Source organism: Mirounga leonina, unplaced genomic scaffold (assembly GCF_011800145.1).
Source record: "Mirounga leonina isolate KUSES-001 unplaced genomic scaffold, KU_Mleo_1.0 Mir_150, whole genome shotgun sequence".
Classification (NCBI taxonomy): domain Eukaryota; kingdom Metazoa; phylum Chordata; class Mammalia; order Carnivora; family Phocidae; genus Mirounga; species Mirounga leonina.
In genome coordinates, this window is record NW_023270374.1 from 21,185,201 (window position 1) to 21,199,917 (window position 14,717).

At 44.3% G+C, this 14,717-nt stretch overlaps 1 protein-coding gene across 3 annotated transcripts in view; it reads left to right on the forward strand.

Moving 5' to 3' along the window:
* Positions 1-14,717, forward strand: part of CUNH20orf194 (chromosome unknown C20orf194 homolog) — a 136,308-nt gene that overhangs the window by 112,674 nt on the left and 8,917 nt on the right. For all 3 annotated transcript variants that reach the window (XM_035005966.1, XM_035005967.1, XM_035005968.1), the window contains exons 30-31: positions 7,914-8,049; positions 10,647-10,733. In XM_035005966.1, coding sequence (XP_034861857.1) covers positions 7,914-8,049; positions 10,647-10,733 — 223 coding nt within the window. The remainder of the gene's footprint in view (positions 1-7,913; positions 8,050-10,646; positions 10,734-14,717) is intronic.

Consider the following 14,717-nt stretch of genomic DNA (forward strand, 5'->3'; position numbering starts at 1 on the left):
CTGCCGCTCCAGGGAGTCTCAAGTCCAGCTTTTAGAGTCCTTTGTTGCTTTCCAGGCACAGCACCCCAGAAGCAGAGTGGAATAGAGGTGGCTGGGTCCACCCACAGTATCCATTCCATGTAGATGAAGGAGTTTTTGTGGAGGTTGGGTCCATAGAATGTTGTGACAGACTAGATGTGGGGCATGAGTTGGAGAAAGAGTTATCTAGAATGAACTGCTCTTAAGTTCCAAGGTTGGGAGGTTGGGAAGGTTGGTGGTACCTGTCCTTGAGATATAAAGCATAAGCGAAAACATAGGTCCAGGAGATAACCAAGGATCACTCTCTGGTCCCTGGATATATGTTTGCAAGTCATGGTCAAAGCCAAGGGTGTGGGCTATAGTCATCCCCTGTCCACCACATGATTATTGCCACCCTAATGCACCTTGGCTCCTTGGCACCTTCTCCCTCCGTGCCCCTTTTGGTTTTTTTGCACACAGCACAGATAGTCAGACTGCCCTAGCCGAGAGCCTTGGGGAGGTGCCTGTCTTCATTGTCCATGAACCTGAGTTCTCTTCTTGGGAGGAAAGACCTTTTAGGCCAAGACAGACTGGATTCTCTCTGGCACTTGGTAGACAGATTTCATTAACACTGCTTCCTTACTCAGTGTTCAAAGGCAACTTGTATCAGATTCTGTGCATGTGTAAAGATAGGGATGTGGGCAGATGACCTTGAGGCCATTGATGATGTTTTTCTAAACTCCAAAGGACTTGTAGAGTGACAGTGTCTTAGTAATTATCTTCCCCTTGCATCTGGGCCCAAAAGACCCTATGAACTGGTCTGACCTGGCTCACCATGGGCATGGCTGTCCAGGGAGGGAGGAAATAAAAGGCAAGTATTTCTTTTATCCTCAGAGATTTGGTGGCTAGCTTACCAGTGGGATCTGCCACCAGTAGACAAACACTTCATGTCCCGAGGGAGCATATTGCCTCCCTTTGCTCCTGTTCATGAGTCAGGCTCCCTGATTCATTGCTTTTACAACAAAGGATTGTTTTACAATGAGAAAAGGACTATATTGCAGCCCCAAGATGATGTGTGTTACAGAAATCAAGGATTAGGAAATAATCTCAGAGCTTAAACAGCAAACAAGACTCAGTATAATGCTGATTTGAGAGAAGAGCAAAGACATTTTCTACCATGTCCTGCTTTTGGAAGTATCTAAAGGTGGATAAAACAAACTTTGCTTTCTTCTGGGCTTCTGGAAGCCTTTAGCCCAGACTGGGACAGTCAGACCTTAGAGGTGTTTCTCCACTCTGGGGAATGGGCAGGCCAGGCTGTCCACTCACTCACATCCCAGACTGGTAAGACCATGGCCAAATGTGGGTATCCATTCTTTGATATGGAGCAGAAGGAAGCTCCTGGCCCAAGCAAGATGAAACACCCACAGTGGCCTCTTCACCCTGTGCTCCAGATAACTGCTGTACCTGCCTCACAGATGGCATTTCCTCTTGGCAGGTGGTAGTTTGCATAGCTGGCCTAAGGAATGCTGAGGATAATCCTTTTGCTTGTTTCCCTATAAAGCAAAGCCCCATTTCTGTGTCCAATTCCTGACCTAGAATCCCAACCCCCCAGGGTTTATCTACATGACACTGGTGAAGCAGACAGGACTCTGGGCAAGGTGTCCATCAGAGATCCAGACCCCAGCCTTTTCCAGAATAGGCCAGGCCTATGCTTATGATCCTGGTGCACACAACTTAGGTTGCCACATTTGCACTAGTCTGATTCTCCAGTTTCTTTTGCCCAAGAAGATACCCCACAGAGTCCTAGGACCTTTATAGGTCTTCACTCAGCTTTTGCTGACTCCTCAGTGCAAGATCCATCACAGCCATTCTTGTCTCATGGAAATCTCATGGGCCTCTTGCAGGATCCGGCTCCCATGTTTGCCACCTCTGGAATGTGCTGAGCCTTCTAGCACTCTGCTTTGCTTCCCCCACTATGCTACATTCTGGGCCTGGCCTTCTGATCTTGCCCTACTCCATTTCCAGAGGCCCCAGTCAGGCCCTGGTGCAGTCATAGGACATGGATTTCTGGCATTAGGCTCACCAGCCTCATCCTCAGTGCTTCCCCTGAAGCCTCCAGAGTGACCTTTCTAAATGGGACTGAGCGCACAGGCACAACCAGTGTCACCTTCATTATGAGCCTTCCCTGACACTGTGGCTGAGAATTGTCCATCTTAGTGTTAAAGCTTCTGAACAGAAATTTTTAAATGTTTTAAAATAGAATAAACAAAATGCTGACATATTCTCCATTTGAATTCCTCAGTCTGTGCCATTACCACAACTAGGTCATACACGGAGACCTTGAGGATAGAGGTTTTGTGTGGGAGAAGCTCTTAAGAAAACGTGGTTCTTTATCTTCTTGTATACTTGCATACACATAGACTATCTGAGAAAGCATACCCAAGATCTGGTTGTCAGTGGTTGCCTCTGGGAAAGAGAACTAGGACTCAGGGTGCCAGAGGATGGAGGAAGAAGCTTGGTTTGAATACCCTTTTGTACCTTATGAATTTTCTACCAAAAATGTGTATATATTGGTAAATCTTAGAAACCTTTCAGATGGCTGGCTGATGAATGGGATTTGCTCAGACTTAGAAGTGGGAAAAATTCTGGCATGTGGGTGCCCACAGCTTAGCTGCTTAGGCAGCTGCACTGGACATCAGGTTGCATGTATCTTTTATGACACTTGATTCATTCATTCACTTATTCAGCAAATCTGTATCTAGAGCCTGCTTCAACCCAGTCCTGGGAGGTTGGGGAGGGCTTCTGGAAGAGGTGCTATTCAAATTGTCTGTAGCCTGAAGGAGGAATTGGGCCAACGAAGAGGAGGGAAAAGATGGTTCCAGGCAGAAGGACCAGCAAGAGCGAAGGCCTGATGGTGACCAGAGGACACCCAGGGCACACACCAGAGCACATCTGATATGATCAGATTTTCTGTTTTTGAAAGATTACTCTGACTACAATAGTTAGAATGAATTATAGTAAGAGAAGCCTGGAAGTGCACAGAATAAGCAGTGACCTAGCAAAGAGACTAGCAGCCTGAACTAGACAAATGGTAGCAGGGATTGATAGTGGATGATGGATCCAGGAGCTGTTTAGCACTCACCAGGCCACGAGGAGGACTCAGGTGCCTCCACAGCCCACATTTGGGGAACTGGGCAGCCTTTCACCAAGTGACAGGAGGAAGCAGAGCTGCACTCACCACTTGGATGTCAAGGAAGGCTGGTGAGGAAACTCACCCTTGAATCCTGAGAGGTCTCTTCTCAAGCACCGTGCAAAGGCCTAAGGTCAGCTTACTAGCTGAGCACTACCAGATACCTGAGAAGAATAGAACCTACATCTCAGAACCAAGGAACTGATAGATCCCCAAACTGTTCATAAACACTTAGGAAGGAGGTTCTGTGCTCAGCAGGTGAATTGTAAGTCCTGGTGTCTATGATCCCAGTCATGTGGCATAACCTTCGTATGTATCCTTTCCCCATGGTAACATGTGACCGTTGGCATGAAGCTCCTAATCCCTACTCCCTGGTAATGAATTGAGTGCATCCAGACAATTTGTGAGGTCAGATTCCATCTTTAGCATTTTTATTTTATTTTTTTTTTAATATTTATTTATTTGACAGAGTAAGAGAGGGAACACAAGCAGGGGGAGTGGGAGAGGGAGAAGCAGGCTTCCCACCGAGCAGGGATCCCGATGCGGGGCTCGATCCCAGGACCCTGGGACCATGACCTGAGCCGAAGGCAGACGCTTAACGACTGAGCCACCCAGGCACTCCCAGTCTTTAGCATTTTTAGAACACTTTTTTCGTTAGTATGAGTGTCGAGAGGAAGGAAGTATTGTTTACATCTGCCTCAGACTAGACGCAGGAGCCAAGGATCCTGGAAGTTGCCTTCCATCTAGTGATGGCCACTCATCTGAACCATGGACTCAGCAGCCTCACTAGTGGGAGTCACATGACCTAGCTTCCTGCTGGTGCCATAGCCACCCTTGTCTGTCTGAGAAATGGATCAATCCAGGCCCCTCAGTGTCCGTGTAGAAGTCTCATTCTTAGGCTGTTGCTCCCCAGACAATGACGGTAGTGGCCATTAAGTTGCATTTAATGAGTTCTTACTATCTCTAGGCCCTGTGATAATTATTTACTGATAACCTGCAGGTGTGTGTTACTGTTCCCATCTAACAGAGGAGGAAATTTGGCTTAGAGAGAAAGTTGAGCAGTTTGCCCCTGATGTCATTCATTAGTAATTAGTGGAGCCCCACATTCAAACTCATGGTCTGCCTGGCTCTAAAACCCATGCTTTAGGGGCACCTGGGTGGCTCAGTCGGTTAAGCGGCTGCCTTCAGCTCGGGTCATGATCCCAGGGTCCTGGGATCGAGCCCCACGTCGGGTTCCCTGCTCAGTGGAAAGTCTGCTTCTCCCTCTCTCTCTGCCTGCCTCTCTGCCTACTTGTGCTCTCTATCTCTCTGTCAAATAAATAAATAACCCATGCTTTAGTTTTTACATTATACTATCTTTCTACATATATGAAGAAGATAAATAAGACTGAGTCCTGTATTTTAAATAACACCTGTGTTATTCATAGGAGCTTTTATAGTTTAGAAGAGGGGAGAGAGCAGAGTCACATGAAGGATTGAGATGGTAAGGTAATAGGGAAGATTTTAACAAAAAAGTAAGCTTTACCAAAATTAAAAAGTTAAAGAGCTTAAGTAAAAAAACAAGGTGCAGAACAGTATAATATGCCACTGTTTGTGGGGGAAAAAAGGTATACACACATTTACTTGTGTATACACAGCACATCCTGGAAGAAGATCTGAGAATCTGATAATGGTGATTGCCTCCAGGGAAGGAAACTAGATGGCTGAGGAGGAAGGGAATTTATTTTCCTTGTGAATCCTTCTTTGCATTGTTTGAGTTTTGCCCTCAAAAACTAAGTACAGCTGATTCTTTTTATTTTTAAACTAAACACTCAGCTTAATTAAATAGTATTCATACAGAGTCCTCTATACTGAATATTCATCATTCAGGATCCCACAATTACAAGGTTACTTGGGACAGCAGAAGTCTCTGTAATTTAGAGATAATCACTTATGAACTAATCATTTATAAAAGCTAGCCTCTCCTGGGCGCCTGGGTGGCTCAGTTGGTTAAGCGACTGCCTTCGGCTCAGGTCATGATCCCGGAATCCTGGGACTGAGTCCCACATCGGGCTCCCGGCTCAGCGGGGAGCCTGCTTCTCCCTCTGATCCTCTTCCCTCTCATGCTGTTTCTCTCTCTCTCTCAAATAAATAAATAAATAAAATCTTTAAAAAAAAAAAAAAAGCTAGCCTCTCCTATTAAAAAGATTTTAATCTTAGATACAGAGTTAATGATAACACCCATGAGAATTCTATTACAAAATAGAATATAAATGTTGAAAATCTTGAAAACCTATAAATGAAATTCTATTTAACAAAGAATTAGGAGGCAGCAAGAGATACTCTCTCTACATCTTCCAAAGTGGGAGATCAATAGTTTAGAGCTATAAAATCAAGTTATAAAGAGTGAGTTATATTCTTAGTATATAGTTAGTTGTAAAGATATACACTGGAGGGACTAAAATTACTAATATAACCAACCAGAATGTGATGGCAAAGTAGGAAGAACACTTCAGAATATTCCAGTTTCCCCATCTGTCATGTAGAAAAGCCAATAGGCATTGTCTAAAAGTGATATTATAAGAAACAGTGATTTAGATCTATTAAAAAGCTATAAGGGGGAGCGCCTGGGTGGCTCAGTCAGTTAAATGGCTGACTCTTGATTTTAGCTCAGATCCTGATCTCAGGGTCATGAGATCAAGCCTGGCTTCAGGCTCTGCGCTCAGCCTGGAGTCTGCTTAACATTCTCCTTCTCTGGGTGGCTCAGTCGGTTAAGCAGCCAACTCTAGGTTTCAGCTCAGGTCAGGATCTCGGGTCCTGGGATTGAGCCACCCGTTGGGCTCTGCACTCAGCAAGGAGTCTGCCTCAGGATTCTCTCTCCCTCTGCCCCTCCCCCCACTCTCTTTCTCTTTTGTGTGCGTGCATGCTTTCTCTCTAAAATGAATAAATACATTTTTTTTTAAAAAAGATTCTCTTTCCCTCTCCCTCTGCCCCTCCTCCCTGCGCTCTCTCACTCACAGTCTCTCTCTCTAAGATAAATAAATCTTTTTTAAAAAATTAGAAAAAGAACAAATTTTTTTAATCTTTTTTTTAAGACTTTATTTATTTGACAGAGAGAGAAAGAGGGAGAGAGAGCACAAGCAGGAGGAGCGGGAGAGGGAGAAGCAGGCTCCCTGCCAAGCAGGATTCGATCCCAGGACCTTGGGATCATGACCTGAGCCGAAGGCAGATGCTTACCCAATTGAGCCACCCAGGCACCCCAAGAACAAGAAATTTTTTAAAAAATAGTTTATATTTTAAAAGATTGAGGGGCGCCTGGGTGGCTCAGTCGTTGGGCGTCTGCCTTTGGCTTGGGTCGTGGTCCCGGGGTCCTGGGATCGAGCCCCGCGTTGGGCTCCCTGCTCGGCCAGGAGCCTGCTTCTCCCTCTCCCACTCCCCCTGCTTGTGTTCCCTCTCTCACTGTGTCTCTCTCTGTCAAATGACTAAATAAAATCTTTAAAATAATAAAAAAAATAAAAGATTGAATCTATAAAAGAGATCTAGCTGCTAGTATGTTAAAGCAATATTATGGGGTTACAATCAGCAAAATCCAGACGGCAGAAATTTACAGGATACAGCTGTTCAACAAATAAATTACAAAGAAATGAGACACCGCAGATTGAAAGAGAATTATGAGATGTATCAATGAAATATAGTGTGTGGACTTTGGTTCCTGGTTCAAAAAAATCAGCTCTAAGAAAACATGAGACAGAGAACGTAGACTATATTTTGTATATTGAAGAATTTATTGTTAATTATTAATTTTTAAAATATACTGAAATATTTTTGGATGAAAGAATAGGATGTCTGGGATTGACCTCAAAATCATCCCGGGGAAAGGGGCAAGGGCTGGCATGTGATATGGAAGAAATGCAGTTAGCCAAGTGTTGTCAATTCTTGAAGGGTGGATGGGCACATGGGAGTTCATTGTACTACTTTTAAAATTTTTGTATATATTTTACATTTTCACAGTATTAAGTGAATAAAAATGGTTGAATAACAAAAATGCAAGTGATCTTATAGTGGAAATGGTGTATATGCTCTGATCATAACTATGTCAAAACAGGAATGAGTATGGAATTATAATTATGTTGGCATGGTAGGATATGATAACTTCCCTGATTTCCAAATTCTCTGTAGCATAGATTTTCCTTCTATGTATCTATGAAAGCTTGAGAGGGATTTTTACCCACTCCACAACCCCTCATTGCCGGCACCACTCTTCCTTACTGTATGACTGTGTGAATATCTGTGTTAGCACTTACCTTAGAATTGTAGGTCCGTGTGAGCAACTCCTTGCCTGTGCACTCTTTGAGAATCTAATGGTGAGTGCCTGACGTATGGTTCGTGCTTGGTAAATGTCTGTGGTCTAAACTAGTGATGGTGCCTGGCACGGGTTCCGGAAGAGGTTAAGGACAAGGGATGTGGAAAGGGCCCTTTGATGAAGAAGCTCCAGGAGAGCTTCCAGCTGGAGAGTAGAATTGAGAAAGTAGAGGAGGGTAAGAAGTGAGGCAGTTACAGGCTTGAGGCCATTCACTCCAAGAAGTGGCAGTAACAGACAGGGGAGCAGGTGTTGGGGGTCAGGGGTGTCTGTATAAGAGGGCTACTGGAAGGGATGATCAGGAAGGGAGCAAAGGCTCACATTGTGTGAGCCCTCAGCCCCAGTCAGGACTCCAAAGCCTGAACCGTTCTTGGTTTTATTCCTCAGGCCTGGTGAGTAATGTGGTGTTCACCAGTCACACCACGGAGCAGAGGCACCCTCTCCTTGTCCAGCTGCAGAGCCTCATCAGGGCTGCCAATCCTACTGCAGCCTTCATTCTTGCAGAAAATGGGATTGTCACCAGGTAAACTTACCAAGTTTACTTCACCCTGTAGGACTAGCCACTTTCTCAGATGCACCGCTCTGACTATGGCCCACAGTGTCTTTCTCTTGTATCTAAGACCTGCACATTTATAGAAGTGCTTTTGATGTTACGTAAAAATCAGCAAGAGGACCCCATGTGTCAGTGTCCTGTACTGTTTTGAGATATTTTGTTGTTGTTGTTGTTGTTTTTAAGATTTTTAAAAAGATTTTCTTTATTGAGAGAGAGAGCACGAGCAGGGGAAGAGGCAAAGGGAGAGGGAGAGAGAGAATCCCAAGCTGACTCCATGCTGAGCGCAGAGCCCGACACGGGGCTTGATCTCATGACCCCAAGACCATGACCTGAGCTGAAATCAAGAGTTTGGAGGTTTAACTGACTGAGCCACCCAGACGCCCCAAGACTTTATTTTTAAATATTCTCTGCACCCAACGTGAGTCTCGAACTTACAACCCCGAGATCAAGAGTTGCGTGCTCTACTGACTGAGCCAGCCAGGTGCCCCGAGATACTTTGTTTTGATGCATCACATTTTTGTGCATTAAAGGATGAAGTCGAGACTCTCTCAATATTCCTTGTGTTAAGATGTGAAAGAAATGGCATAGAGAACATAGAGAAATGACCTTTTTACTTCATGGACTTGGGTCCAAATTACAAACTAAAAATAGAGAATTGATGACTTTGTGTGTGTGGATGTGTATGAAGAGAAAACATCTGGTCATATAGCACATTTATTTGCTCCACAAAGATAGACCAAAAGGTATATACTTTTTATATAATTTTGACTTTGAGCAATGTAAATATTTTACATATTCAGAAATTAACAAAGAGGGATAAAACTAAAACAAAAAAGTGAATCCATCTGTATATCAAAGTAATAACAACCACACACACAGCAATTAATTCAAGTAACTTTTAAACATAATCCTCTGTTGGAACCCTGATTCAAATAACATCACTTGTTAGATAAGAAAGATTATAGGGGCGCCTGGGTGGCTCAGCTGTTGGGCGTCTGCCTTCGGCTCGGGTCATGATCCCAGGGTCCTGGGATCAAGCCCCGCGTCGGGCTCTCTGCTCGGCAGGAGGACTGCTTCTCCCTCTCCCACTCCCCCTGCTTGTTCCCTCTCTCACTGTGTCTTTCTCTGTCAAATAAATAAATAAAATCTTAAAAAAAGGAAAGATTATAAATGTGAAGTGGGAAAGGTGAAGAAAAACCCTGTGAACGGTGGATTTGAATTGTGGGAGTCAATATAAATTCATTATTTAAAAAAAATGTGTATTTCCTAGCTCTTCCCATTGAAAGGGACCAGAAATACTAATACCACAGTAGAATAAACACCCCTTCCTCTAGATCCTGGTTTCTACATACCAATCCCCAATACAAGGTATCAGGACTTCTTGGAGAATTGACTGATTGCAGGTCTAGGGCAGGGAAAGTACAGGTGAGCCTGGTACATATTGTGCTAAAAAAGCAAGGAGGTATCAAAGATTAGTAGAGATATGTCAAAGGGATACCAGAGCTAGCTTAAGAAGCTCCCACTAGACAAATTTGGGACAGCTTGAGCATAAGAGAAAACAAATGTAATAACAAATTACAGCACATGGAATGAAATGAGTCCATGGTGATACTAAAAAAATGAGGAGAGGCAGGACAGTAAATTTCTCTTAACACTAATAAATAAGAATTTATAGAACCAGAGAGTCACTGTTTTGTTAACTGTTAATATAATACTTGATTTAGGCAAGAATCATCAGTGGATACTAAGAGCAGTGGGTGACAGATTGTTGATGAAAAGGACATTAACTGGTCTCAAAGTATCACTCCATGGACTACTTACTGCTTACGATGAGGGGAAAGTACCTTCACAGTAGAGAGATCTAGTAGACATGACGTTGACCAAATGATTAGACTGAGAGACCACTATGTGGGCAGACTGACATCGTGTGCCTCCTTCATGTGATGCTCTGGGAAGGACACAACCTCACCTGGGTATTAATCTTACCAAAAATGTTTAACCAAATTTATTCATAAGGAAATAGATCCAGATTGTAGGACACAGGACAACTGGCATGTACTCTTCACAACTGTCAACTCTGTAAGACACAAAAAAAAGTTGGAAGAATTATTCCACATAAAAGGAAAATAAAGATTGTAAATTCAGTAAGCAGTCCTTGATTGGATCCTGGGTCCCCTCTCTGGCAAAACAGGGAAAATTTGAAAATGGATTAGATCAGTACTTCTCCAACTCTAATGTGCATATAGATCTCTTAGGGATCTTGTTAAAATAAGAAGGCAGGTCTGGAGTAGGGCCTGGCATTTTGTGTTTCTGATGATGAGCTTCTAGATGATACCAGTACTGCTGGTCCACAGTATTAAATTCCTTGGGTATAATAATAGTATTGTTGTTGTGAAAGAGGACGTCCTTGTTCTTAGGAGAGGGAGGCATACTGAAAGGCTTTAGGTGTGCAGTAACAGAAAAAATGTATGTGTACATGCTTGTGCATCTATGGGGGAAGGAAGCAAAATGGGCCAGTTAAAATTGATCATCCTAATTAACCTAGGTTTTTCTATATGTTTTCAAAGGAATGAAGACATTGAGCTGATTCTCTCAGAAAATAGTTTTTCAAGTCCTCAGATGCTACGATCTCGATATTTAATGTACCCTGGCTGGCAAGTATCATCATTGAAAAGTAGCTAAGATTTCTTTGTAAACGCAATGATTTATTCATTTACAGAAAAAAAAAAAAAAAGAAAAAGTGAAATTTCACGTGTTCTACAAGGGTAACACTGGCAGCTGGGATGGCCTGCCATATCCTAACAGCTGCTGGTCTTGCCAGGAGCCCAGTGCTCCACACATCTTGGGCTCCAACTTGGGAGCCTTGCTGGATGTTGAGACTTAGGGAGTGGCCCTGTGAGCACCAAGCACACCGTGGCCTTTGTTTCCTCTAGCCTCTAGTGAGGGTGAGGTGGCTGGCATGGAACCAGATGAGAGTCGCTCCTGAGAATATAGTCAGTCCTCCAGGGGGTCCCACCTGACAGGTAGGTTCCCTGCTGTTGTGGCCCGGGGGATGTTTATTCTCTCCCGGCAGCCTCCCAGCCTGTGAACCTCTCCTCCAAAAGGGAGGGGAGGAGAGAGGACCAAAGGCACTGTCGTCATGCTAGTGCCAACATCACTTGAGCACTCACTGTGGGCTACACCTTGTTCTAAGCTCTCCAGGACAGTAGCCACCAGCCACACTTGGCTATTTAATGAAGTGTCAGTTAATAAAAATTAAGTAAAATCAGTCTTTCAGTCATACAAGCCATACTTCAAGTGCTCAGTAGTTACCTGTGGCCAGCAGCTAGCACACTGGGCAGCGCAGATCCAGAACATTTCCATCCTCACAGAAAGTTCTGTTGGACAGTGCCATCCTACAGGCTCTACCTGTGTTACCTCATTAATCCTCAAACCAAGCCTGCGAGGTAGGCTGCTTGATTTTCCTCCTTTTTAAGGATAAGATAAGTGAGGCAGCGAGGAGTTAATGGCGTGTTCAGGTTCATACAGCCAGTAAGTGAAAGCTGCGGTTCAAACCCAGCTTATGTGGCTCCAGAGCCCGTATGCTCAACCGCCGTGCTGTGCTCATTCCTCTACAGAATGGGTAGCTGGGTTCTGCTCTCTTGAAGGTTCAAGGGAGGACAGTTACTAAAGCTTGGCCAAAAGTATTCTCTCATGTTGATTTGGATTATCTTTGTTACCCTTCCTCACTTCCCCCAGACACCTTTCTATGTCCTCCACACCACCCCTTACGTCATCAGTATTTTATACCAGCAAAAAACTGATTGCACTATGCTGGTAAACAAACAAGTCCCATGTGTGGAATTGAAGATTTTCAGGCATGTTCTAGAAGGAACCTCCGATTTGAGTTATATCATACTTGCTTAAACAGTGGGTAAGTGCATCATGCCTTATGCCTGAACAAGACAGTTCTATCTTAGCTAAAAAGAAACAGATGAAGCTTATGGGTGAAACCTTCCTCTCCACTGACTACAGCTACTGACCCTTTTCCTGCCTCACCTCTGGGCCTGGGCCTGAGATTCCTGCTGCTTCCACCTAGCACCTAGGGAAGCACCCATTCTGTAGTCCATGGCGACTCATTCTGGGCATTGTGCACATGAACCTAGCTCAGGGCACAAACTTTCCTGGAGGCAGAATGATCCAAGAGCCAGGTATAAAGGGTGCATTAGAAGGCTCCGTGAATCTAAAGTCTGAAGCCTTCTCTTTGCCAGGAAGATCAGTTCTTACAGAGAATCAGAGATGGAGGGGCCTCAGCATCATCCTTTGGACCCTCCCCCTTCTGAGTCCCTTCCTAGGAATCAGATAATTTAATCTTTTAACAAGATGGCAGCCATCAGCCATCCCTGTATATTTTTCCCCCTCCCTCACTGAGTCAGAGCCCACCACCTCAGTGAAGAGGCTTTAGCTCTGTGCTTAGCTCTGTGCTGTGCAGATTGTCAGCCATTCCCCTCCCACAACCCTCTCTGTGCTCATCTACCCCACCCCCAACTCCCCTGGTAGAAGGCTTGTTTCTAGCCTAGCAGGAAACCTTCACTCTTCCCTTGGCCCCTCCCAGTTTCCGTAAGGATTCAGGCTCTGAACAAAGAAGCCAGAGAGGCCAATGGTCTCCCATATCTTGGGAGAGGGCAAGAAGAACATGTCAGTACTGCAGAAATGTTACACCAGCACCTTACTTTAAGGAAAGCATAAAGAGTAAGATAGTTTCAATAATACATGTGATATAAAATTCAAATCTGTAGAGCTATTTTATTTTATTTATTTATTTATTTATTTGAGACAGAGAGAACGAGAGAGAGAGAGAGCACATGAGAGGGGGGAGGGTCAGAGGCAGAAGCAGGCTCCCCACCGAGCAGGGAGCCCGATGCGGAACTCGATCCCGGGACTCCAGGATCATGACCTGAGCCGAAGGCAGTCGCTTAACCAACTGAGCCACCCAGGCGCCCCTGTAGAGCTATTTTAAAGTAAAGGAAACTAATAAAATATAATAGACTGGACGAAATGTTTGCATCATATGTGGCAAAGGGTTAATGTAATATTTGAGAAGCTTATTTTGATACTGAAGAAAAGTAACCCATTCCGTATAGGTGGACAGTTCACTTTTTTTGAGGATTTTATTTATTTTAGAGAGAGAGAGCGAGTACGTGAGGAGGGGGGAGGGGCAGAGAGAGAGGGAGAGGGAATCTCAAGCAGACTCCATGCTGAGCACAGGGCCCGAGCGGGGCTCAAACCCACGACCCTGAGATCATGACCTGAGCTGAAACCGTGAGTCGGACGCTTAACTGATGGAGCCACCCAGGTGCCCCTGCACAGTTCACTTTAGAGCAAGTATAAATGGCAGCCATGGTAACAGAATTCCATTTTAGTAACTCAAAAACGTAAAATGATGCCTCGCTGTTGTTTTGATTGAAACCTATTACACTTAACCAGAAATATCTAAGAATCATTGCTGGGGGAATTGTTGTGCAACTGAGACACTCTTCTGCTACTGGGAGTGGTGTAAGTTATTACCCATGAGATGGTTACACCCTTTCCTGGGTTGATACCATCATGCAGATTCATCTCAAGGAAATAATTCAAAAGAAGGAATGACAATTCCATAACTTTGGAAGCTGGATGATGGGGGTTCATTGCACTCTCTCTCTATCTTTGCATGTGTTTTCAATTTTCCATAATAAAAACTTAAACTTTTTAAATGCTCTGAATATGGCATGTCCTTTTTATTTTTTTATTTTTTATTTATTTATTTTTTAAGATTTTATTTATTTATTTGACAGAGGGAGACATAGTGAGAGCAGGAACACAAGCAGGGGGAGTGGGAGAAGGAGAAGCAGGCTTCCCGCGGAGCAGGGAGCCCGATGCGGGACTCAATCCCAGGACCCTGGGATCATGACCTGAGCTAAAGGCAGACGCTTAACGACTGAGCCACCCAGGTGCCCTGGCATGTCCTTTTTAAAAAATTTTTTTTATTTGGGGGCACCTGGGTGGTACATTCGTTAAGTGTCTGCCTTCGGCTCAGGTCATGATCTCAGGGTTCTGGGTTCGAACCCCACATTGGGCTCCCAGCTCAGTGGGAAGCTTGCTTCTCCTTCTCCTACTGCTTGTGTTCCCTCTCTCACTGTGTCTCTGTCAAATAAATAAAATCTTAAAAAGAAATTTTTATTTTTAAGCAATCTCTACACCCAACGTGGGGCTTGCGCTCACAACCCCAAGATCAAGAATCGCGTGCTCTACCAACTGAGCCAGGTGCCCCTGAACATGGCATCTTCTTAATGAGTCTGTGGTTAGCATTATGTCTGCTGAATTCAAAACTGAGAAAATAGAGCAGAGATGCCCCAGCTCTTTAGTTCCTTCTGGAAAGTGTGCACATCCAAATGTACAGTCTGTTAAGCTGCCCTCAACAATGGTGGGGTATAGTTGAGGCCCTGAGGAAGAGCTCCAGGGGTGTCAGGAAGAACCCCCAATCTCAGGTGGCACACTGGTAGGCTTCAAAGATAGATGGAGATCTTTGGCTTCAAGGAACTGCTAGTCTACAGACCTCCCTGCTGTAATGGGGCAACCATGCTTCCCAGTCTCAAGATGAAAGAAACATATACATATTT